This window comes from Perca fluviatilis, chromosome 17 (genome assembly GCF_010015445.1).
Source record: "Perca fluviatilis chromosome 17, GENO_Pfluv_1.0, whole genome shotgun sequence".
NCBI lineage: Eukaryota > Metazoa > Chordata > Actinopteri > Perciformes > Percidae > Perca > Perca fluviatilis.
Genome location: NC_053128.1, coordinates 4417501 through 4443555, shown reverse-complemented (window position 1 = coordinate 4443555; position 26055 = coordinate 4417501). Strand labels below are relative to the sequence as shown.

Sequence of the window (26055 nt, the reverse complement as noted above, 5' to 3'; positions counted from 1 at the left end):
GGCGTGTTCCTTTAAACATGATATATATATATATATATATATATACAGATTCACTCCTACTTTGGTCACTTTGTTTAGGTAATGAATAAGCCCGTTTTGAGTTCCTCTTTGGGTGAACTATAAAATCTTTTAAATATCTTTATACATTATTGTATAAAAATGTATGAAAATAAGAAGTGATCAGTGATGAATCAAAATTGTGTCAGCATGAGGACGCAGTGCTCTACCACGGTGTTGATGTGTTAAAACTACAAGCATGCAGACAAGCAGAGGTTTCTTTTCGGTCCACATCCTGACCTCAGAAAAAATCTGCGTTGTTTAGAGATACTTAAAAAAGGACTCCTCATTTCCCAACAACCATCAGACTGGAGAGGGTAAGAGTGCTTTCTAAGAAGTGTTATTCTAAAAATGCTGAAAAGGTTAATGGATTGATTTTAAATTAGGGTATGTATGTAAACCATTTTATATGTTAAAATTGCATTCACTTCTGATTAAACTATCCCTTCCTCTCTTCCCTTCAAATTTGTGGCTTTTAAATTTAGTTTTAGTGTTTGACACCATCCCACATACAGCATATTCTGTATCTGCTTGCGCCAACAAAGTATTGAAGTTATAGGATGTTTACACCACATGCTCAAAACCCAGGAGACCATGTTTGGAAACACTGCACATTTCCATCAGATGGAAATATCTGTAGATATTTAATGTTTTTATACATCATCTCAGAAAGGACAACACAAGCATTTTCTATCCTTATAATCATGACACTGATGGTGTGTTATTCATTTGCATTTATAGCTCACATATACCTTTAGTTTGTCAATGACAGGAAAAACAAAAAAGTCCTCCAAACCGTATAACAATATCGGCCGTTTATTCCTATCCTTTAAGCGTTTCATAAATAAGCTCCCCTAGTAGTTAACCAGAGAATGTAACAGTTAAGTCTTTAGGTGGGGTTTAGGTACCTAAACTACTTAATTAAATTTAGAAAAAGATTGTGGTTTGGGTTAAAGGTCCCATGACATGGTGGTTTTTGGATGCTTTTATATAGGCCTTAGTGGTCTCCTAATACTGTATCTGAAGTCTCTTTCCCCGAAATTCAGCCTTGGTGCAGAATTACAGCCACTAGAGCCAGTCCCACAATGAGCTTTCCTTAGTATGTGTCATGTCTGTGTCTGTCTCTATTGAGGAGGAGAGAGGGGGGGGGCAAAGTGGAGGAGGGTGGGGGTGTGGCCTTGACCAACTGCCACTTTTTTTCGTTTGAAAGCCATGATGTTTCTCTCTCATGGATGGGCCAAATTCTCTGGGGAGAAAGGGGAGGTAACCTTGCTCCTTATGACCTCATAAGGAGAAGATTCCAGATCGGCCCATCTGAGCTTTCATTTTCTCAAAGGCAGAGCAGGATACCCAGGGCTCGGTTTACACCTATCACCATTTCTAGCCACTGGGGGACCATAGGCAGGCTGGGGGAACGCATATTTATGTTAAAAAACCTCATAAAGTGAATTTTTCACGCCATGGGACCTTTAAAATCAGACGCTACTTCTTCTGGTTACACATGTGACGCAAAATGTTACGTAACTGTTCCATAAAATAAATTAAAACTTGTTTACTTTTATTTTCAAATGGGACTCAAAGCCCGGTCTCATGGGTGAAGGTCCTGTTTGTTGTGACCCATCCACCACCCCAACCTACCTTCTTACATGGAAATTTGGCGGTCTTATACCTCGTCACCTTACTTCCTGCTCCACTCCCTTCATAATTACTACAGCCACTATAGGACGCCGCCACTAGAAACGTAAATATGAGTCTCGTAACTTGTGGTGTACAACAAGGGAGTTGCTTAGGTTCAATTTTGAAAAAAGATACAGCAAGGAAGTGTCTGTCCGTTGAGTAGAGAGGACGCCGAGGTTTTTGTGTTTTTAGCGGTTCCTACCGTAATTCTAAGCTGAAAAAGTGCGCCTTTCAGTTGGGTACAGAGCTCCGCGTGATCACAGGCTTTTATGACTGTCAATAGAGCCAGCATCTAACTTTAGCTGTACTCACTGTGCTATTATTGTGAGACCAGGTCTGCCTAGCAACTTTTTGTGGATGCGCGGTCTTCAAACAACGTGACGTCTGGAGGAGGAAGATGACTATCTCCATATAAAAAAAAAATTTGTAATAATTCATTCAATGTCCAGAAATGAATGAAATTTTTATTATTTTCAATATGCTACCAACAACTTTAGACAAATAAAACATTTTCTTATCTCATAAAGTCACATGAATCTCTCTCTCTCTCTCTCTCTCTCTCTCTCTCTTTCTCTTTTTTTTTTTTTTTTTTTTTTTTTTTTTTTTTTTTTTTTTTTTTTTTTTTTTTTTTTTTTTTTTTTTTTCTCTCTCTCTCTCTCTCTCTCTCTCTCTCTCGTAATTGCTATTTTAGAACCGTTTTAATGTTTTTCTTTTCTTTTTGTTGCTATTAAATTGTCTCCATTGTCTACCTTTTCATTTTTGGAGCCAAACATTTTTTTATATTGATGTTTGTTTTTATTATTGTCGTTTTTTTAAGTGGAGCCAAGGAAGAAGAGACACCACTTTTGTGACAGCTAATGGGGAGCCAGATACAGAATAGAGAATAGTTTCACAGTGGTGGTGGTTTGTCAGAACACACTGGGGAACACTTGATTAATAGCTTACGCAAATAGATAGCTCAGTCAAGCTCATATGCTTTGTTTGTTTTATTCAATTTCCACATAAAGAACAAATAAGTAAAATCAATGAATACACTATTACAGTTACACTCAGATGATTGTACACATTCAGGGGTTTGGAGGAGTAGATAGTACAATTAATAAAGCAATTCAATCAAGTTATCCAAAGAAATGTAGGTCTATTGTTTTATTATTTTTAATGGTTTTGATCTGATAAAGTTTACTGAAGAACATATATATCTTAATCATTGATAATATGATTTGCTATTTAGTTTTTATAACGTTAGATACATCATTCTGATCAGTCTCATTAAGATATAACTAAAGATAAATACTGACAAAGGGGTAGAGACATGTCCCTGTCAATGCAACTACAGGACTCTGTGTCCATATTTTATATATAGCCTCTTTTATTTTTTCGACCTGGACCCTATTTTCCTAAGCAAGACCGCTGCAGTCGACAGTGGCGAAACAATGTTACGTTATTGGGCAATTCTGTACCTTTAATTTACATTCACTAAATTGCTTGCCCTACCACTGACATGATTCCATTATAATTCTAAGTGTCTGACAACATTATGGAAAGGATCCCTACAGACGTTCACCTTTTTGTCAAAGAGTAAGATTATTTTTGTTTAACATGAAACATCCCCATAATCGCCATCCCACCAGAGTCAATTTAAAATAACTGTTATTTTATCATTGTAAAACACACTTCATTTAAAGTCAACAGCAAAAAAATCTAAAGCCGTCTTGGTTCGTCTTTTCACTGTTTCAACAATTGCCACTCTGGTTTTGTTGAAATAAACCCTTAATTCACCCATTTACATGTGTAAATATGCTGGCTTTATACACACTTAAAGTATTGTTTATTTAAATTGTTTTCCAGAACTGTTTATTGTGAAAATCTATCACATGTACTATTATAATTATTAGTTTTAGTCTGAGACTTATATTCATAAAATGTCTAATATTTGTTTAAAAGTCTCTTTTAGGCAAGTTATGTAAACACATACTGACTGAAGTACATGTCTAAAAAAAGCCATTTCTGTGTACACGTGGGTATGGAAAGAATTTGGGTAACATGTGCATCTTAGCTGTCCAACAAAAATGTCTCCACCAAAGATTGAACAGAACCGGCATTGACTACAGTAGCCAATCCCTCTCACTCCGGACACAAACTGTCTGAACCCCTCCCCTCCGGCAGGAGGCTGCGGTCTATCAGAACCAAAACCTCATGCCATAAAAACAGTTTCTTCCCCTCAACTTCACCAACATGGCTCCGGACCCTCACTGACACTGTCTCTTAACTCTGAATATAATAATGAACCTTAGTGAGCAGCATAGTCTGTTAAAGACCTCTTTGAACTGCTTTCCCGTAAGCAGTTTGAGTGTATCTGGCACAACAAAGAAGCATATGGTTTAGCTCAGATTATGTAATTACAATTGTGTAAACATTAAATGACTTGAGCATATTACGCACTTCCAGCAAAGGAAGTGTGGTCCAAAGCCACAACTGTCTGGTCTGCAGTTTTTGTGTGGTTAACTCTGAGCTCTTCCCATAAGCTGAACGCTACAAGAGAAATGTGAAAAATGTAACCTTTCACACAATTATATTACCCTTTGACCTGAGTGACTGAGCTACAAATATATTATCCTGATTTAATCACCATCTGGCATACACACGTTACAGATGCAGCTACTAGTGAATCCTCACTTGTTGAGCTCTCTCTGAAGGTCCTGCATGTAGTGATGACACTGGGCGTAGTAAGTGGCCTGAGCCTCTGCAAAATCCTGCAAACAACGCAGGTGGTTGAGCTGAGGGGAGAAAGGAAAAGATAAGGTCAGTATGAGTGGAATCCCCAGCAGAACACAAGGATACATACATATAGGGCTGAAGCTAACGATTATTTTCATTATTGATTAATCTGCTGATTATTTTCTCGATTTATTGTTTGGTGCATAAAATGTCAGAAAATAGTGTGCACTACATGTCCACTCCAGTTTCTCTGAGTCCAAGGGGATGTCTTTAAATGTCCTTTTATAGGTTATGCACTCATAAAACGATGGATTGGAAAGTTTGTAAGTACACCAGAAGTTTATGAACACTTGCCTGCTCTCTTCTGCTCTCTGCTGCTGCTACCTGCAGTTAGACTCACAGCAGCAACAACAGCAGCAGAGAGCAGTGTTATTTACATAAACTTCTGGTGTACTTACAAACTTTCCAATCCATCGTTTTATGAGTACATAACCTATATGTACTAGTGTAGACCTTTGGTATCATTTCGGGCATTATTAGTCATTTAAGAGATACAAACGTGGGTCCATTAGCCCCGCGCTAAGCTATTCAGCGGCTAACGCTACTCTACGCTAACTCGCCCAATGTTAGACCCAGGTGAAAAAAGCTTCTGGGGGGGGTGTTTGGCTCGAGGTCGTGGTGCAAAGGACCCTAGGGTAAATTACTCCAAACCATCACTTTAAGTGGTTGGATTTTACATTGGCAGTCATGAGACCATTATAATTGTTTCATAAACATTTTCCTTGACCTCAAGTAAAGTGAAACTATTTGGACTTGTCATAAAGTCTGATTTCACTGTCAAATGCTTTAATAACGGTGTCTTGAATAATATCATTGACTTCAAGTATAGTGGAACCATTTTAACTTTTCATTAAGATAAGATCAGTTTGATGAGAGTGAATCTCAAACAATGCTAACTAGCATTAAAGTCAATTTAGTGAATGGCACATTCATAAAGACTCCTTCATGTTCATGACGTGTCATGTCATGGTTATGACAGTGTCATGTTAGTCTTATGCACACCCTTTAAAGTAATGTAGTGTGTTTAATGGTGTATATGATTAGTCATAACTTTTGATCTCCAATCCCTGCAAATATTGTGTGAGTACAGTACAGGCCAAAAGTTTGGACACACCTTCTCATTCAATGCCTTTTCTTTATTTTCATGACTATTTACATTGTAGATTCTCACTGAAGGCATCAAAACCATGAATGAACACATATGGAATTATGTACTTAATAAAAAAGTTTTAAATAACTGAAAACATGTCTTATATTTTCGATTCCTCAAAGTAGCCACCCTTTGCTTTTTTGATATCGATTTAAAGTCAATCCTGAATTTTACAGGAAGCAAATGCAGAGAAGCTAATACGGGAGAAATATGATCTCTTTTCTTAGTTCTTGTCAGAACACGTGCTGCAGCATTCTGGATCAGCTGAAGAGTCTTAAGGGACTTATTTGAGCAACCTGACAGTAGGGAATTACAATATTCCAGCCTGGAAGTAACGAATGCATGGACTAGTTGTTCAGCATCATTTTGAGACAGGACATTCCTAATTTTGGCAATGTTACGAAGATGAAAAAGGCTGTTCTTGAGCTTTGTTTTAGATGGGCGTTAAAGGATATATCCTGATCAAAAATAACTCCTAGATTTCTGACAGTAGTGCTGGAGGCCAGGGCAATACCATGCAGAGTAGCTATATCTTTAGATAATGAAGTTCGGAGGTGTTTAGGGCCCAGCACAATAACTTCAGTTTTGTTAGAGTTTAACATCAGAAAATTGTAGGTCATCCAGGATTTTATATCTTTAATGCATGCTTGAAGTTTAGCTAACTGACTGGTTTCGTCTGGTTTGATTGACAAGTATAATTGGGTGTCAACCGCATAACAGTGATAGTTAATTGAGTGTTTCCTAATAATATTACCAAGAGGAAGCATATATAAGGAGAATAGAATTGGTCCAAGTACTGAGCCTTGTGGAACGCCATGGCTAACTTTAGCGTACTTGGAGGATTTATCATTAACATTAACAAATTGAGATCGATCAGAGAAATAGGACTTAAACCAGCTTAGTGCGATTCCTTTAATGCTGACTAAGTGTTCCAATCTCTGTAACAGGATTGTATGGTCAATAGTGTCAAATGCAGCACTAAGATCTAGTAAAACGAGTATGGAGACAAGTCCTCTGTCTGCAGCAGTTAGAACGTCGTTAGTAATTTTCACCAGTGCCGTCTCTGTGCTATGATGCTTTCTAAATCCTGATTGAAAGTCTTCAAATAAACTGTTGCTATGGAGAAAATCACATAACTGATTAGCAACTACCTTCTCAAGGATCTTGGAGAGAAAGGGAAGGTTAGATATAGGTCTATAGTTTGCTAAGACCTCAGGATCGAGGGTGGGTTTTTTCAGAAGAGGTTTTATCACAGCTACTTTAAATGACTGCGGTACATAACCTGTTAATAGAGACATATTGATCATATCAGTTGTGTTGTGCAGAAGTCAGGTTGATACACAGCCAACAGCCCTATTGGACAACTGTTAGAATTCATATTATGGCAAGAACCAATCAGCTAAGTAAAGAGAAACAAATGGCCATCATTACTTTAACAAATGAAGGTCAGTCAGTCCGGAAAATTGCGAAAACTTTGAATGTGTCCCCAAGTGCAGTCGCAAAAACCATCAAGCGCTACAACGAAACTGGCTCACATGAGGACCGCCCCAGGAAAGGAAGACCAAGAGTCACCTCTGCTGCTGAGGATAAGTTCATCCGAGTCACCAGCCTCAGAAATCGCAAGTTAACAGCAGCTCAGATAAGAGACCAGATGAATGCCACATAGAGATCTAGCAGCAGATAAGAGGAGACCTTCATGGTCAAGTAGCTGCTAGGAAACCACTGCTAAGGAGAGACAACAAGCAGAAGAGATTTGTTTGGGCCAAGAAACACAAGGAATGGACATTAGACCAGTGGAAATCTGTGCTTTGGTCTGATGAGTCCAAATTTGAGATCTTTGGTTCCAACCGCCGTGTCTTTGTGCGATGCAGAAAAGGTGAACGGATGGATTCTACATGCCTGGTTCCCACCGTGAAGCATGGAGGAGGATGTGTGATGGTGTGGGGGTGCTTTGCTGGTGACACTGTTGGGGATTTATTCAAAATTGAAGGCATACTGAACCAGCATGGCTACCACAGCATCCTGCAGTGACATGCCATCCCATCCGGTTTGCGTTTAGTTGGACCATCATTTATTTTTCAACAGGAAAATGACCCCAAACACACCTCCAGGCTGTGTAAGGGCTATTTGACCAAGAAGGAGAGTGATGGAGTGCTGCGCTAGATGACCTGGCTTCCACAGTCACCGGACCTGAACCCAATCGAGATGGTTTGGGGTGAGCTGGACCGCAGAGTGAAGGCAAAAGGGCCAACAAGTGCTAAGCATCTCTGGGAACTCCTTCAAGACTGTTGGAAGACCATTTCAAACCATCAGTGACTACCTCTTGAAGCTCATCAAGAGAATGCCAAGAGTGTGCAAAGCAGTAATCACAGCAAAGGGTGGCTACTTTGAAGAAACTAGAATATAAGACATGTTTTCAGTTATTTCACACTTTTTTGTTAAGTACATAATTCCACATGTGTTCATTCATAGTTGTGATGCCTTCAGTGAGAAACTACAATGTAAATAGTCATGAAAATAAAGGAAACGCATTGAATGAGAAGGTGTGTCCAAACTTTTGGCCTGTACTGTATGTTTTGGTCTTTGCTGTTCATTTCTTATAGTGCTGAAATGCGTGCGTTTGACTACTTTTCCCAGATCTGTCTGTCTGTCAGCAAAAAGTAATTTAGACTTTTGGCATGTGGTTTGGCCATGGCCATGTGACTATTATGTGCCAGTGTTCATCACACCCACAACCGGCCCGTCAGACACCACCTATGAAGAGTCTGGGTCTGCCGAGGTTTCTTCCTAAAAGGGAGTTTTTCCTTGCCACTGTCGCAATAGCCACTGCTAATGCTTGCTCTTGAGGGAATTACTGTAATTGTTGGGGTTTTGGAATTTATAGAGTGTGGTCTAGACCTACTCTATCTGTAAAGTGTCTCGAGATAACTCTTGTTATGATTTGATACTATAAATAAAATTGAATTGGTTATTGCAGAACGTTTTTATCTTTGGCATGGGGCATTCAACTTTTTTTTTTTTTTTTTTTTAGTTTATTTAAATAGGGACAGATACAAAAAACATAGATTATTACAGAAATAACAATCCGATGCCTGTATCACAGTGTTTGTAGCCATGGCTAATTCGCAACACCTGTCCCTAGGAGGGCTTTTAACAGTACAAGTAATAAAAGAAGTCAAATTTTTACAGTTAACAGCAATAAAAATAAGTGTAGTAAATAAACACATTAACTCGGACTCACACAGATGCGCACCTCAAATACACACAGCTATGTATTTCATATGGCATGATCACACTGTTGCTGCTGTATTAACCATGCTTTTACTAATTTTTTGAGCACCCACCAGCAGAAACATAAAAATGGCACCTATACTATTTATATAGTATAACATTATATTTTATTACTATATACTAGTACAATACTATATTATTATATTGTATGTAAATGTTTTAGTTACATTTAGATCCAACATGGTCTAAATGCTGGTTCAAAGCCTTCTTTAGAGAGCCAAGAATTCTGTTTGGTCCGCCTAAAAGTTAAATTAAAATATTAATATTAAATATCTGGTGTAAAAATTGTGGAATTGGCCTATAATATACATATCATATGTTAGTTTTTTGTGTGTGAAATTGTCAAGTCTGTGTGAAATATGTGGCGCTAGAGCGACTGTATCATAATGTATCATAATAGTGACATAATGGCTAATACGTTTAGTTCATGAACTATTGTAGCTGGCGTGCTAAAAGCTAACACTCTAGCAGCCAAAAACATGCTGGTGCTAGTCAGTCACAATAGCTCTCCAAACATCTTTCTATTTTCCTTGTACTGTTCTGCATGCACCACCTGGCAGTTTGTTCTTAGGATAGTACACCATTTCTTACAATAAAGAGTTGCTGAATGGGATAATAAGTTCCCACAGTTAATTCAAAAGATGTACTTGTCCCATCGACTCCTGTTACATAACTGCCTGCAAACAGTTCTTCTTCTGATGTGTAGCTTATACTGCAACTGAGTGTAAAGGCACTGACACACCAACCCGATTATTGGCCATCGGACAGTCTGGCGAGGTCGGTGACTCGAGTCTGGTGTAGAAACTCTATGGCCTATTTCTCGCTTAAAATGTTTTCAGAAACACGTTTTGGTGAACAATTTTCGTAAAATACGAGATCGTATTCGGCTTTGAAATTTGGGAGAAGCCAGACCCACGTGCGTCATTTGCGGTTTTTATCTACTAATAGCAGAAAAAGCATATGCAACCTTTTGGGAGCATGAATGTGTAATTTCGCAATAATTGGGGTAATCTGTGCAATCGTTTTGGACAAAGATTGAGTCACGTTGCTCATTTCCTCTAACATCGCTACTCCGGACAGGATGGTCTGGCAACTCTGACTAACAGTTTTCCATCAAAGCTGGCTCACAAAAAGAGTCCCATGCTGGGACATGTTTAACTCACATGTGTGCTGCCGATGCCTTCCAGCAGCAGTCTGGTGACCTCAGCTTGTCGGTCAAACTCTGTCTGAGCAACTCGAAGCTCGTGCTCAGCCTGCGGAAATGTGGAAATGACAGGACAGGAAGGAGCCATTAAAAGAGAAGTTAAGTATTTAGACACAAACAGATTGCCACCCATACTGTCCACGAGTGAAGGTACTTACTTTGTCCACTTCCTCACTCAGCAGCTGAGAAAAGCAGCATGAAATAGGAAAAAAACAAACAGTCATGAACCATTCCCAGACTCAAACATCAAATGATGTAGACAATATAAAGATCTATAAACTATGTCTACGCTTTAATCTAGCCAATCTGAAACTATGAGGGGACCTAGCAAGGTAAACGGATGCCGAATATTCAATTACATTTTATTTATAGTATCAAATCATAACAAGAGCGAACACTCGAACACTTTACAATCTGAGTTGTCAGTTTCAATATATTCAATATATATTCAGGACTTTCTTTATCTGCAGAAACTGGGTTTAGTTAGTCTGTTTCTGTTACTTTGACCTTTTCTACCCTGAATCTAACCAGCTTAGTGGCTAACTTTATTTTACCCACTGATCTCTGGCCAGTTTTCAGTCAAAATCAAAGTTTATGTAATCCAATTTCTGTACTGAGATGCAGGTATCAGACTTCCACTTGTCCTGACCATGTTATATAGCCCACAATATGCCTTCATTAAAATCAGTTAAAGTATTTAAGTTTGACTTCACCTAAATTAAACCTGCATACAAGCTCTCCTTTAATTTGTTTTACTATTATATTTTGTAAAGTGTCTTATTGGATTTTGCATAATAAATCTCTGAAGCCTCAGCATTAACAAAACACTTAACCCTTGTGTTGTCTCCCCGTTGACCATCAACTTGTTGTCCTTCTGGTTCTAAAATTGAAAATTCACTTTTTTTTGTGCTTTTTCCGACATTTTTGACATCATCAATAAACCTTATTATAGAAATTATGAATTATTTTCACTAAAATCAGAGGATGTTGAGTGACGCACCGTTTATCTCAAAGTTTAGTCAGGAGACAGTTTTAAAGGAACACGCCGACTTATTGGGAATTTAGCTTATTCACCGTAACCCCCAGAGTAAGACAAGTCCATACATACCCTATAATCTCCTCTCCGTGCATGTTGTAACGCTGTCTGACGGCTCCAGCATTAGCTTAGCCTAGCACAGATCCTGCAGGTAACTGGTTCCAACTAGCCTACTGCTCCGAATTGTGACAAAAGTGACAAAATAACGCCAACATGTTCCTATTTACATGTTGTGATTTGTAGAGTCACAGCGTGTACAAAAAACAACGTAACATGAGACACAGCCATCTTCTATCCGTAAACAAACCCGGAACTATATTCTCAGACAGGCTTGCTGCGAGGCATATCACTCCGCCCAAGTACTATATTCTTCCACCTGAGAATATAGTTCCCGTTTGTTTACGGTTAGAAGATGGCTGTGTTCATGTTACGTTTTTAACAAAAAAAAAAAAAAAAAAATGACTAAATAGAAAACTATGCGCCTTTGTCACTTATTCGGAGCAGTAGGATTACTGGAACCATTCACCTGCCTGTTCTGTGCTGGGCTGATGCCGCTGGAGCCGTCAGACAGCTTTACAGCACGCAAGGAGATGAGAAGGGTATGTATCGACTTGTCTAACTCTGGGGGTTACGCTGAATAAGCTAAATTCCCAATAAGTTGGCGTGTTCCTTTAAAGCCATTTAAAAAACTTTATTTTCAAATGCTATAAAATTGAATAAAACACCCAAAATTCAATGGAAGTAATCATTAATTTTACCTGTGAAGAATGTTGTATGGCTTCCATACAACGTACAACCATGTGTCCAAGTTATTTTTGGGCAATTTGGTTGAAAGAAACCCATATTTCTGGTATAAAAAACTTTGAAAACGGGTCAAATTTTTACCCGAGGACAGCACAAGGGTTACATTTTCAACAAACATCAGTACTCTATCACTGAAATACACTAGATGAGAAAAAAATAGATGTTTGCAACTTAAAGCAGCTCTGCTCACATCACACTCTAACACAAATATACAGCATCTCTGTCAGCGGACAGTGTTTTAACAGAGTGCAAGGGGTTTTGACAGCTGTCCTTGCAGCTGTAATCGAGGGTCACAAAATGAGTCCGTTGACTTATGTACCCCGAAAACTGCTCTTAGCATCAGGTATGCAGTGCAGCATGAGCAGTGGGTTCATTTAACAATGAAATGCAGCACTGGACATTGGAAATGGAAGTTAAAATCTAACAAGTGATTGTTATACCTGCAGTTCACTTTTTGATGTCTATTACAAAATAACTAAAGATTAACCAAATATAATGCTGAAAAGCAGCGTTTGACTGCAAAAACAGAAAGCGGAGGGAGCCATTTATTCAGACTTGTCCCACAACATAATAGCCTACTTGCCAGCAATATGAACTCGGAAATGTTGACCCCAAAGTTATATGTTGTAAAATGTACAGTATGGGTCTGCATGCTAATTTGTATATATGGGACAATTTGCCTAACTAAAACTAGCATAATGAGCTATAATCAGCATAATCGCCTAAATGGACAATATTTGAGCAACTGCTTGGCCAATTTGGACAACACTGGGGTGGTTTTGGGGGTTATTGAGGATGCTTTTGCGATTCAAAAAATGGCTGAGTGAATTTAGAAAATACTGAATAGATTGGATTCAGAATCGTTCAAATCCATACGCTACCCAACCCTAACCTTGCAAACCATATATCGTCATTATAAACTCAGTCTTTATCTTCTTCTCCAGACTGTTGTGCGTGGGAGGCTCCAGCTTCTTGCCTAAGGTTTTCCAGTTGTTACATGTTTTGCAACTAGGGCACATTCTGCTCTGATAATTATAGGTTTACTTGTTATCCTAGTTTTTTTTATGACACTTGTCTTTGTTCCAATACCCAATTGTGAGTCACTTGTCTGTGAATGAAAATGTACATGCTCTGCATCGTTTGGATCATTATGTTAATAAATATCCTATCTAGAATTTATAACCCAGTTAAAGTAAAGATTTGCTCTATGGGTTGGCAGATAGACAGCTGTATCTCTTCTTCTCTGTCTTTTTCATTTTTAACTGATTTGTGCTTGACACCGGAGGTCAGGGATGCGTTATTATGGATCCCATACACATAACTTCTAGGCAAGTCCCGCCAGACGAAGCAGCCTGATTGATTGGGGTTAGGCATTGACCTCAAGTGGTTAAGGTTAGGATAGCCGATTGGTCAGGGGATAGGGCCTGAACAAATCGGGTTACGTTATTTAGCGTAAGCATCTACGCCTGGCCAATAGTAGTGTGTGAATGCTAGTGAATGATTGTCAGGGATGCATTGAATGTAACCCTTGTGTTGTCCTCCAGGGTCCAAAATTGACACTTTTCTGTCTCTTTTTTCTGTGCTTTTTTTCCACCACTAACATCAACTTATTATTAGTTTTACACTTTTTTTACTGGAACTAATGCTCAATAAACTTAATTTATATGAAATTATATCTAATGTTTGAGTTAAAAAATCTGAAATTGTGAATTATTTTGACTAATAGTTAAGATCAGAGGAAGGTATGTAGGAGTTTAACCAGGGTGCTGTTTTAAAACCAATTGTTTTTTTCAAATGCTATAAAATTTAATAAAAACACCCAAAATTCAATGAAAGTAGTGAACTGATCCTTCATTTAACCTGCGCAGAGCATTGTGTGGAACCATCCATGTTATATTTGGGAAATTAGGTTGAAAGAAACCCAAATTTCTAATATATAGAAACTTTGAAAACGGGTCAAATTTGACCCGAGGACAACAGGAGGGTTAAAACAAGGTTCAACAATGCACCCAGTGGTCTGGACTGAGTGACTTTTAGGCTACTCTGACGCCGATTCGCCTGTGACCTGATGCCTTTTCATCCGAGACCTGATGCCTTTTCCTTTGAGTCCGACATCTGAGTCTGAGGATGTCTTAAAATGAACACCGTACTGAACTCAACCTGACCTTTCCTCTACATTCTGCAGCTGCAGATTGATGAATAGTTGTTGCATTGCTCCCTCCTGTGTTAAACATGTGTTATTGAGAGAAAGCACGTTTCCCATTGTGTACTATTGGTTGCAAGAATATTAGTGTATACGTTTAAGAAATAGCATATGAAAAATAAAATAAACTTTATTATGATGTGCGGTTTAGTTTCTTTCTTTTATGCTTTTTTTTCTTTTCATCTCTCCTTTCTGTTAGTCTTTGGTTTGTGTCATTTTGGTTACATATAGGTCTAAAGCTCTCAGAATTAAGCAGGAAAGTGGGATGAGATCAAGATATAACATATCAAGGTGTAAAACCAACCCGTTCTCACTCCGAACTTAATACGGACGCTTGGGCAGTGGCTGTCAGCATCTGATTCGACGCAAAAATCACCCTTCAGCGTGTGCGTAGAGCGCAGAGCAGCAGCTACTCGGCGCATGAAGATGACATAGTATTAAGAGCGACAGCAGTAGCGAGTAGTATGAAATCCCGAAATTCCGAGGGTTGATGGGTCAAACAACACAGGACTTTCACCCCGGAGACCCGGGTTCATGTCTCGCGTGTCACGTTTCCTAAATCCAACTGACGCTTTCTTCTTTTCCTGAACACACCTGTTCCGTTCTTGTTTTCCTAAACCCAACTGGTCTGTTCTTCTTTACCTAAACCCAACTGGTCTGTTCTTCTTTACCTAAACCCAACTGGTCTGTTCTTCTTTACCTAAACCCAACTGGTCTGTTCTTCTTTACCTAAACCCAACTGGTCTGTTCTTGTTTTCCTGAACCCACCTGTCCCGTTCTTGTTTTCCTGAACCCACCTGTCCCGTTCTTGTTTTACTGAACCCACCTGTCCCGTTCTTGTTTTACAGAACCCACCTGTCCCGTTCTTGTTTTACAGAACCCACCTGTCCCGTTCTTCTTTTCCTAAGCTCAAATGTCCCGTTCTTGTCCTGCGTGTCATGAAAACTTACCTTTTATAAGCCCACCCACCATCTTTTCCTTAACCTAACTGCGTCAAAAGTGACGTCAATAGTCCTGACCCGGCGCGTTCAGATAAAGCGTGTTTAGATATGACGCTAAAGGAGACTTTTAGCGTCAATAACAACAGCAAAGGCACCTGAACAAGCGTCCGTATTTTACGCGATGGGAGTGAGAATGTGGTAAAACAGGTGCATGTTGCATAGACGTGTGTTATACTCCAAGGATGGACAACATTTAAAAGGTTAGAAACTGACTTTTTGAACTGCCTCAATATAATAGGTTTAAAACAGCTAATGATGCCATTGATGTCCTCAACGTCCTCATCCCAATGCATTACTTGGAAACTTAAAATTGACTTGTCATTGTCTGGCCACATTAATATTGAATTTGTCCCTAAAGTACCTAAATTATTCCCACTTTAAGAAAAACAAATTGGCAAAGTGACCATGAACCACTATCAGGTAGGACAAGGGATGGATAACAAAGTCTACCACAAAACACACACACTATATCAGTGGAGACTGCATGACCACTGACTACCACCATAAATAAACAGCACAAATTGACAGGGTGTTAATCCTTTTTCCTTGTTGCTAACAGATGTTTATGTGTACAACCTTCATCTGCTCTGATCCACTGGGATCCGTCTCCACATCCCAGCTCTCCCAGCCACTCTGCAGCTGGTTCAGTTGCAGAGCCAAAACAAAGAAACACCAACTGAACGTCAACAAGCCTCAAACGGTTTAACTTTAAAAAAGCTCTCGGACACAAAAGGAGGGCTATTGTCATTTTTTTTTTTTAAAACACTCAAAGCCCAATAAAACTGCACCTGTGGGGGTTTCACCAAAAAATGCCACTTGAGGTCATTTTATATCATTTGAATAATTTCTTAAAGATGCCCTGCCACACAAAATTGTTTTTACTTGCATTTTTTGAAATATGTTAGGTCCATATGTGTTATGTCGTGAATGTGAAAATGAACTGCTACCTCCTCTGTCAGCTCTAGCCACTGGAAAGAAATAAGCGGAGAAATCAGACCAATTACAAAAGCTGGTCAGTCTGACATCATGTTGCCTTAGCTGATTACTATTCATGAGCTCGCTCAGTTGTGCTGGGTAAAGGATGCTGATAGCCAGGCTCTCATTGGCTAGCTGTTAACCATTCAGAGTCAAAGCAGCTTAGCTCGTTGAATATTAATGAGAACTGGCAGAAATCAAGCTGAGTCTTCCTGCAGGCTTTCTATACCACGCTAGAATGGCTTGAAACAAGGTAACCAAGGCATTTATTCCACAAGAAATGTTACAGAGTCCATGGTAGAACTTCAGACATTACCACAAAGTAATGAAATACGTGTGGCGGGGCACCTTTAACGTTCAAGTACAATTTTGAGGTACTTCCATTTTCTGCTACTTTATACTTCTACTCCATTAATTTTACAGCTATATTAAGTCACTTTAAAGTAAAATGATTTCACCTACAAAAATATGATCAATTTATAATATGACAGATTAAATAATCTAACAGCTCCACCTTAACCAGCTACATCATTCAAATTCTACTTAAACATGAATGCATTAGTTATAAGAATCCAATAATGCATTTACACTCACAAGGGCAATTTTTCTGTATAAGTACTTTTAATTGTTTACTTTTAAGTACATTGTCAACTTGTGCAGCTTTACTCAAGTACGTCTTTGACTTTTAGTATTTTTACTTTTTTGTGAGAAAAAGAAGAACATGTCCATTGACCAATTCCTTCTGTGTTTTTAATGTAAGCTCAATCCAACAGGTTAATAATATTGCAGTAGATAAATCACTGTAAAGGAGACAGTGCTCTTCAACAGGGGTTCTTAAACTTTTATCAATAATGAACCCCCTTTAAAATATTTTTTCTGCCAAATACTCCCTGAAAAGGGCAAAACATTTTGGTAGGAAAAAAAAGCCTATATAAAGAGGTACAACGCTGCGCCTGTTAAGGCTAAACAACAACCTTGTAACTGGAAAACACTTAAATGCTGGCCTACATTTCAAATGATTAGAATCCATCACTAAATTCATTCGTTATTATTAGTATAATTATTTTAGTACGGCCATTTGAGAAACACTGCTCTACAATAGGATTGTATTTTTGGTATAGAAAGAAAAATTACTTTTTTGACAATTAAAATTGCAACTATGACCGATGAAACACACACTGTACGTTATTCCAATGGGTTGGTCTTTAAATTCTGTCCTCAGCTAGCACTATGGTTGGCTGAAATAGAAAATCTGCATTAATATTCTGCAGCGTGTGTGTCCAGCTGAACCAGTTCTCATTTTGACACAATCATGTCCAACTTAGTGCACAGCTGTGTTTTAAACCCGAGACAGTTACAGTTTAGCTGAAGCAGTCAAACCACAGCTAAGAAGGCCAGATGCTTAGTGACACAGCAACAGATGTGTTGCTTCTGATGAAATGTTACAGCAAACATTACGGTCTTTAGTTCTATAAGTTCTATAGCTAGAGTGGAGACTGGTATCATACCAACCATGACACGCTAGCTTGTAAGAATATGGGGCTAAATAAAGGATAAACTGGCATGGCCATATTAAAAATGGCCCCTTGACCGCTCACCTCAAGATATCTGGATGTAAATGGGTTCCATGAATTCTATGGGTACCCACAAGTCTCCCATTTACAAACATGCCCACTTTATGCCAATCCCATGCAGTTAGGGGCAAAAAACATGCAGTTTTGCTCATGCAGAATGAATGTGTTATTTTTCACCTAGTCTTATTCTGGTGTGTTTGAATATTTCTGCATACTGGGGTCCCTAGACAGTCTTGGAATTGCATGAATTGGGTATGACTGGAAATTTGAGACTCTTATGAATTCAATGAGCCCAGTTGTATTCATGTGTGATGAGGTTAGTTCCCATAGAAGCCATTTCATTGTAGTGAGACCATTTTCGGAAACTTGACCCGATTGTATAAAATGACCTATAATCACAGCCTCATGAAACTTCACAACCACATTATAGAGACTTGGGGAATTCACAGGCTGTATGGCAGAAAACAGAAGTGCCTGCCATCCAATTGCTGAAAAGTGCAATTCTTAAGGAAATCTCCAAACGGGGTTTGATACCAAATCACAGCATGGCGTTTTTCTATAGTGTTTCTTTAAGGTCTTCGTGTATTATGCCATGTTCACACATTGCGAAATTAACATTGGCGATCGTTCGCCTCCCTTCACTTCCATTCTATGTGAGTGAAGGGGCGAAAGAAACATAGGCTTCCCATAGCAAAGCAAATTCACATGGAGTTCACTTTTGGTGAACTTAGACTGTTGATGGTGCAGCACCAATATCGCCACAGCAGGCGATGGATTTTTGACCATATTTTATCAATTCTCGAGTGGTCAAAAATGGTTAAATGTTGTACCAGAAATTTCTGCAACAACTTCTGAGACATAATAGCGCATGGGAATGGCCATCATATACCTCCATCACAATTTCCCATTCCCTTATACACTTTAAACAGCATTTAAAAACATTATTACACATTTATGACTACAAACACTTGACACATAGTGCTGCATATCGGATAAATCTAACAGGTTGTATACACTTGTATGTGGCATATATAGATACTGTCTAGCCTAGCTACTGCTCAGTACTAGACCCTGGATGTGCCCTGCATGTGTGCCACTTGTTTCACTTGGGACTCTTACCGCTGATGCACTGGCAGAAAGAACATAATTTCGGGGCCTTGTCTCTTGAAAATCAGGTGCAGCCTAAAAACAAGGAAGGGGCAGGGAGGAGGAAACATGTTGGAACAGTCATGCAGTTACAATCATTAAGCAGAAAAACAAAAAAAATGTCCAGCATAAAGCATAGCAGCATAAAGAAAACACATCAGAAGCAGCACATCATTCAGACAAATTTCAAAGCAGAAGACAACTGTCGATAGTTGTTGGTGGTGGTGTGAGATATCAACGTGGTTCAAATGATATATTTATGAATAATTAAGTGATTGCTGTTGACGCAATAAATAGTTGGAGTCAAATTACATTCTTGATGCATCTACTTCCTCTTTTGTTGTGGTGTTGTTACTGTTGTATCTTGAGTTCATGTTACAGAATCTCATATAGTTAATCAGTAATGCAGGTCGCCATATGGATAAAAGTATACAGTAAAGTAAGGCTGCAGGTGACGGGAAAAAGTTGTACAAAACGCAGAAAGATGTAAAACTAGTGTGAAGCAGTATTTGTTAATGTACGAAATGTGAAATGAAGAAACGTGAGATTCCGGTCTTTTTTTTTTTTTTTTTATATAGAAGCTATAGTTAAGTCCCCACAGTTACTACAGCTTTAATTAGCTTGTTTATAGTTTTACAGTTTTAGCTTTTATATTAAATAATAATTTTTTTTACCCAAACTTTTGATCAATTTGAACCAGGCTCTGTACTGTCCAGATGTTACCACCCTACTGTGAGAAGGGCGACCCCTGCTGTTTCTGAACGTCCCACCCCCCTTATTGAGCAGAGGCCAGATTGTATTGTTTATTCAGGTATCGCTAGGTTTTTAACTCCAGTGTTCTGGTATCACAAAGCTGGCTCACTTATAGTTTATAACCACGACGTTCCACTTCCACGATTGCTCCGTTGCTCATGGAAATTCCACCAGGTGTCACGTTTTTCGGCCGGATGTCCGTTACCTTACGCTTTATTTGTGTTGGCTTTCTAAACTCTGGTGTATTTCTGAGGACTATGGTTAACTGCTAACTCCTCAGATCTCTGCAGGGTAAATCCAGACAGCTAGCTAGACTATCTGTCCAATCTGAGTTTTCTGTTGCACGACTAAAAAAACCTTTGAACGTACATTTTCCAGCAAAACAAGTTCCTTCCTGGGTCTATTTTGCAGAGGCACTGTGGCGCTGCTCGGCGCTTAGCGCCGCCCATGATGATTGTGACTGGTTTAAAGAAATGCCAATAAACCAGCACTTTTCTCTCCCGTCCCGGAATACTGTGTGGACTAGCCTAGATCTTCCTCCGCAGTGCTGTGGAGGAAGGTCTGGCAAAGCTAAAGTCTGCATTATTTGTCAGTACTATTCCTTTATAAAAAGGTAATGGCAACATGCAACACGTCTGGGACAAAATCACTAACATAAAGCTTCAAACTGTAAATAAATACTAGAAACAGCTATCAAGTAAATACTACATAAAGAGGTTTCTTTAACTGGTGGTGTTTTGCCATGAATACGCTGAGGTTTCTTTTTCTATGGATAATATTAAGCATACTGATTTTTGACGACTGTCGAACAATGTTTACGATATTTCAACAGCCTTAGTCTTACTTTGATATCAGGATACTATTCCTGATATTTGTACAGCTTCTTATTCTTATGATATTGTATAAACTTATGTCGCTGAATATTATTTTGTGCTACAGTAACCTAATTTCTCTGACGATATCATCTCCTCTAGGGCTGGGATGATATGCCTTTGTCCCGATTTGACCGTTTCACGATACATGGGTGCAGATTTGATTTGTATTGCGATTTTCATTTATAGAGATTCTAGAAGTTTTGCGATTTGATAGTATTGAGTATTGCGATTTTCTTTTACTTCTTTAACAAAAGCAACAGTTGAATTAAACACTTCTAGAGACAATAAATCATGAGACATTTCTAAAAACAAATTGTTTTCTAAGAAGAATGCACATCACGTCAGTCAGTCAGTCGGACATTTATTTCATTTGTAAAGAAGTACTTAACATGGATTTTCTCCATTTTCTGCTTTTAGTCAGTTTTGCTTGAAACGGATATGATGTAGTCGTTGTTAGCGGGACCGTATAAACAGAAATATTTATGTGAATAATTGGTAAAAATGAATAAATAAAAACTCACGGTACATACAATTTTGGGTTTATTTTCCCACCTCTACTCCCCTCATAGTTGTAATGATTTAATAACTCTGCCTCTTTCACACAAACAGGCATGGAAACCCCAGAGTTAACAGATCCAGGTGATAACCAGCTTCATGATACCGGTTTTCAAAATTGCCAGTGTTTGGTTAAGTGAAGCCATGGTAACCCAAAGAGAGCCCAACTAAGTTGAACAACGTTGTTTGACATTTGTGACATCTTGCTGAGCGTGTCATTTTGACCAATGACATTCTATCAAGAGTTTGTCACCAGTCCTCTACAGTACCTTTGTGTTACTAGGACTTTTTTCTACTTCATCTTGTAGTGGGCTTCAGACAAAGATCTCGTAGTCAGCATTAAGAAGCTCATCTTATTGAGGTTGAGCTACATGCAACAGGCACTGCAGGTAGAACCATTGATGATATGATGATATGGTAGCCAGCAGAGCATCTGAGAAGCTTTTTTAGTCAATTGTAAGCAGCAGCTTGGTCAGTGCAGCCATGCCATCTGAAGAAGCAACCAGGGAACAAAATGACTGCAGAAGTTATTCTAAAGAAAGCAAGACCCTATGACCTGATGTGAAAATGCATAGTTGTTGTGTGCTTTTTTGCTATTCTGAGCTTTTTCAGTCTTATACTGCACAGATGTGATAGAGAACAGCTGGCACAAGATACAACACACCAACCGTGTTGATTATTTAGTTGTGAGGCCAAAGTGTCTCTCACTGCAATCATCTCTTTTGTCAACTTTAAAGCTGTATTCATCAATTTTGGCCCAAATGTGGCACAAATTTAGTTGACAGATGTACAGTGACAATCATATAGCGGGCTTATTAAAGGGTAACTACCTTTTTTTTCAACCTGGACCCTATTTTCCTATGTTTTTGTGTGTGAGTGACTGACTTATAGGAACAACAATCTTTGAAATTGGTCCAGTATTAAGCGTTAATGCTGTAACCGGCAGCCACAGACCGGGCTGCAAATGTAACCCTAGTGGGCAAATGTTCAGCGTCAGTTAGCATCCACTAAAAGTGCTGTTTTTTTAACTGACAGGCTCAGATTAATATTCTGTGTCTGACAACATTATGGAAAGGATCACTACAGAGATAGACCTTTAAAACCTCTTTGAGACCTTTCTGCTTAACCAGAAACAGCTCTGAAGTCGCTAGCGCTAAACCCACCAGACTCCATTTAAAAAAAACAATACTTTTAGCGTGTATGGAACCAACATATTTTATTTCAACCAAAACTAGAGTTGTGATGGTTGCAAAAGTGGAAAAAGGACCCAAAACGGCTTTTCATAGTTTTATTTTGTTTCTGTTGACTTTGAATCAAGTGTATTTTACGATGCTAAAATTATTGTTTATTTACATGGTGTCTGGTGGGTTTAGCGAACAGAAACGTCGACCTCCTAGAAATCTTTTCCATAATGTTGCACTTAGAATATTAATCTGAGCCTGTCAAGCACTTTTGTGAAGGTAAATACAATCTGCACAATTGCCCTATTAACTTAAATTTTTAGCTTGTTTCGCCAGTGCCGACTGCAGCGATCTCACTTAATACTGGACCAATGTCAAAGATTGTTGTTCCCATCAGTCACTTAGAAACTAAAAACATAGGGAAATAGGGTCCAGGTTGAAAAAACGGTAGTTACCCTTTAAGTTGGAATGACTGAATTGTAAGCAGATGGATTTGTCTTGCGATAAAAATACAATAAAGCTAAGAGGTTAAAAAGCTCCAAAGAGCTGCAGAGTTGGGCAATAACTCTATGTGATTGTGATATTTTTTAGCAACCCCTTTTACATTACATGGAGTCAAATAATCATTAATGCTGGTTTTTTAATGGGAACACAGAGATGCTATACAAAATGTGGACTAGCTCACCTTGTGTCTGAGAATCTTGGGAAAAGTGAGTGTTGTTTACATGACTGCTGTTAAAAAGCAGCAGTACACAATCATTTAATGTTAACAATGGATTAAATGGCTACATGTAAAAAAAAGATGATCGCTCGTATTGAAGAGAAATACCAGCAGCTCTGCAGATTCTTCTCAGCTTGGACAACAACCACCACTCAAAGGAATGCTAATGCTGCTCTGCCTGCTGGAAATGTATATAGGCAATGTTTGTTAAATGTTCTATAGGAATGGTTATAGGCATGTCAGTCTACCTCTATTACCCAATATCTTGACAGGCAAGAAGGGGGGAGAGACCGCAACAACGTAGCGTTATTATGAATCCCAGTGCTTCTCTAAAGCACGTTGACAAGAGTTTGTGGAATTACTCTCACTGCCAGAGGGGGGAGACTAAAGTTCCGCGCTCCAGCTTTGAAAGGTTATAGGTTTACTCTATTCTCACTTCCAACTCGTAAAATATGGACACGTGGTCAGTGGCTCTCAGCGTCAGATACGACGCAATAAGCACCCTTCAGCGTGACCTAACTGCGTCAAAAGTGACGACAATAGTCCCGACCCAGCGCGTTTAGATAGACATTAAAGGAGACTTTTAGCGTCAATAACAACGCCAAAGGCACCTGACCAAGCGTCCGTATTTTACGCGGTGGCAGTGAAAATGTGTTGGTTTACCAGTAAAAGTGGATGTTATAGTGCCACCACCTGGTGATTCAGTATGATCACTGTTTTGATTCAAACACTATAGACATGAAGATTGGAAGAAGAAGAAGAAGAAGAAGAAGCAAAAAAAACAATAACAAAAAACAGTAACAACATGAAATTTCATCTCACCGCTGCTTTGGCTTCTGCCTGCTTGGCTTTTTTCAGGCGTGCTTTGCAGATGTCAAGATCCAGCCGTCGATTCTCCAGAAGTCGCCTCTCTTTCTGCAGAGGACAGAAGGGATCCAATCATAAAGCGGGGATCTGCTGCAGGGAACAAACCTTGCAACACTGCACTTCTATTCACAACAGTACAGTGAAGCAACCAGCACTATATAAGAAGACATTCCATAGAAAAAAAAGCAGAAAATCTGTTTTAGTGTCAATGAGGCGTTATTATGGAACCCACGCAACTTATAGGCAAGAGCATATAGCATTCGCACACTACTATTGGCCAGGCGTCCATGCTCACGCTAGATAACGTAACCCGATTTGTTCAGGTCCTGTCCCCTGACCAATCGGCTATCCTAACCTTAACCACTGGAGGTCAATGCCTAACCCCAACCAATCGAGCTGCTTCATGGGGCGGGACTTGCCTAGAAGTTACGTGGGATCCAGAACAACGCGTCAATGAGTGTCCATGGCAACATACTTCTCCTCACTCTGTCGGTGTTAGTACAAACTAATTTCAGGGTAGACACAGGCAAAAACACAATTTTTCAATTTTGTGTTTTTGGGCTATATTGCTTCCATGACATGTCTTCTTTCAGAATATTGGGAAATAATCATGCAAAATACACATTAAGAGGTTTATTTTTTTCCCCACTTTGTCTATTTGCGCCTGTAAATTTCTCCCAAATTCACAAAAAGTTAGCATTAGATAACACTTCATTTGCATATTTAAACATAAAAATTTCAGAAAATGTGTGATACAAAAATACATGTCTTAATGTAAGTAATCAAGTAGGGAAGTTTCATGTTGATATCGGTTTAAAATGTTTTACTCCATTCACCGGTTATGCCGTTTCATTCCTATATCTGAAGGTTTCTACAGAGGGGTTTGTTCAGATAGCATTCAAAACCTGATTTATGTAACATTTTATACCTAAAATGTTGCGAAAATGTATTTTCTTTTTTTTATGGCTGTTGACAGTATATTCTACGGTGGTCCTGAGAGGCCACAGCACGCAACAATAAGACAACACGTGCAAATAAGACAACACGTGCAAATAAGGCAACACGTGCAAATAAGACAACACGTGCAAATAAGACAACACGTGCAAATAAACCACAGCACGCACTAATAAGACAACACGTGCAAATAAGACAACACGTGCAAATAAACCACAGCACGCACTAATAAGACAACACGTGCAAATAAACCACAACACGCACTAATAAGACAACACGTGCAAATAAGACAACACGTGCAAATAAACCACAGCACGCACCAATAAGACAACACGTGCAAATAAGACAACACGTGCAAATAAACCACAGCACGCACTAATAAGACAACACGTGCAAATAAGACAACACGTGCAAATAAGACAACACGCACTAATAAGACCACGCGCGTTACCGAAGATAACAACGATGCAAATAAACCACAGCGCACTAATAAGACAACACGTGCAAATAAACCACAGCCGCACTAATAAGACAACCACGTGCAATTAAGACAACACACGTGCAAATAAACCACAGCACGCACTAATAAGACAACATGTGCAAATAAAACGAAAACACACTAATAAGACAACAACCCGTGCAAATAAGACAACACGTGCAAATAAAACCACACGCACTAATAAAATAACAGCGTACAATAAGACAAACGTTAAAATAAGACAACACGTTGCAAATAAACAAACAACGCACTAATAAGACAACACGTGCAAATAAACCACAGCACGCACTAATAAGACAACAGATGCAAATACCAGACAACACACGTGCAAATAAGACAACACGCTGCCAAAGCAACATAGACGCACTAATAAGACAACTGCGTTAATAATGCTTAACACGCACTAATAAGAACAACACGTTGCAAAATAAACACAACGACGCATTAATAAGACACACGTGCAAATAAGACAACCGCATACCAAATAAACCACAGCACGCACTAATAAGACAACACGTTGCAAATAAGACAACACATGCAAATAAGACCACGCACAAAAAAAAAAATCAATAAAAAATGACATTTCGTTCCGCATTTAAATATTACTTTCTGAGTTAAACTTCCACTAGCGTTGCAGGCTTAACAACTTCGCTGGCCGGCCGTCCGCCCACACACACACACAACACACACACACACACACACACTTCGTCGATACATAATAATAAAATACTGAGCACCCTAAATGTGCCAGACT

At 38.9% G+C, this 26055-nt stretch overlaps 1 protein-coding gene across 7 annotated transcripts in view; it reads right to left on the bottom strand.

Moving 5' to 3' along the window:
- sh3glb2b (SH3-domain GRB2-like endophilin B2b) overlaps positions 1–26055 on the bottom strand; it is a 48035-nt gene that overhangs the window by 8988 nt on the left and 12992 nt on the right. For 3 of the 7 annotated variants that reach the window (XM_039778884.1, XM_039778880.1, XM_039778881.1), the window contains 6 exons: positions 23804–23896; positions 18870–18932; positions 15778–15840; positions 10316–10339; positions 10117–10206; positions 4411–4511 (listed from right to left, as the gene is read on the bottom strand). In XM_039778884.1, the coding sequence (XP_039634818.1) occupies positions 4411–4511; positions 10117–10206; positions 10316–10339; positions 15778–15840; positions 18870–18932; positions 23804–23896 (434 nt within the window). The remainder of the gene's footprint in view (positions 1–4410; positions 4512–10116; positions 10207–10315; positions 10340–15777; positions 15841–18869; positions 18933–23803; positions 23897–26055) is intronic. The other 4 variants (XM_039778882.1, XM_039778883.1, XM_039778885.1 and 1 more) reach the window with 2 other exon arrangements.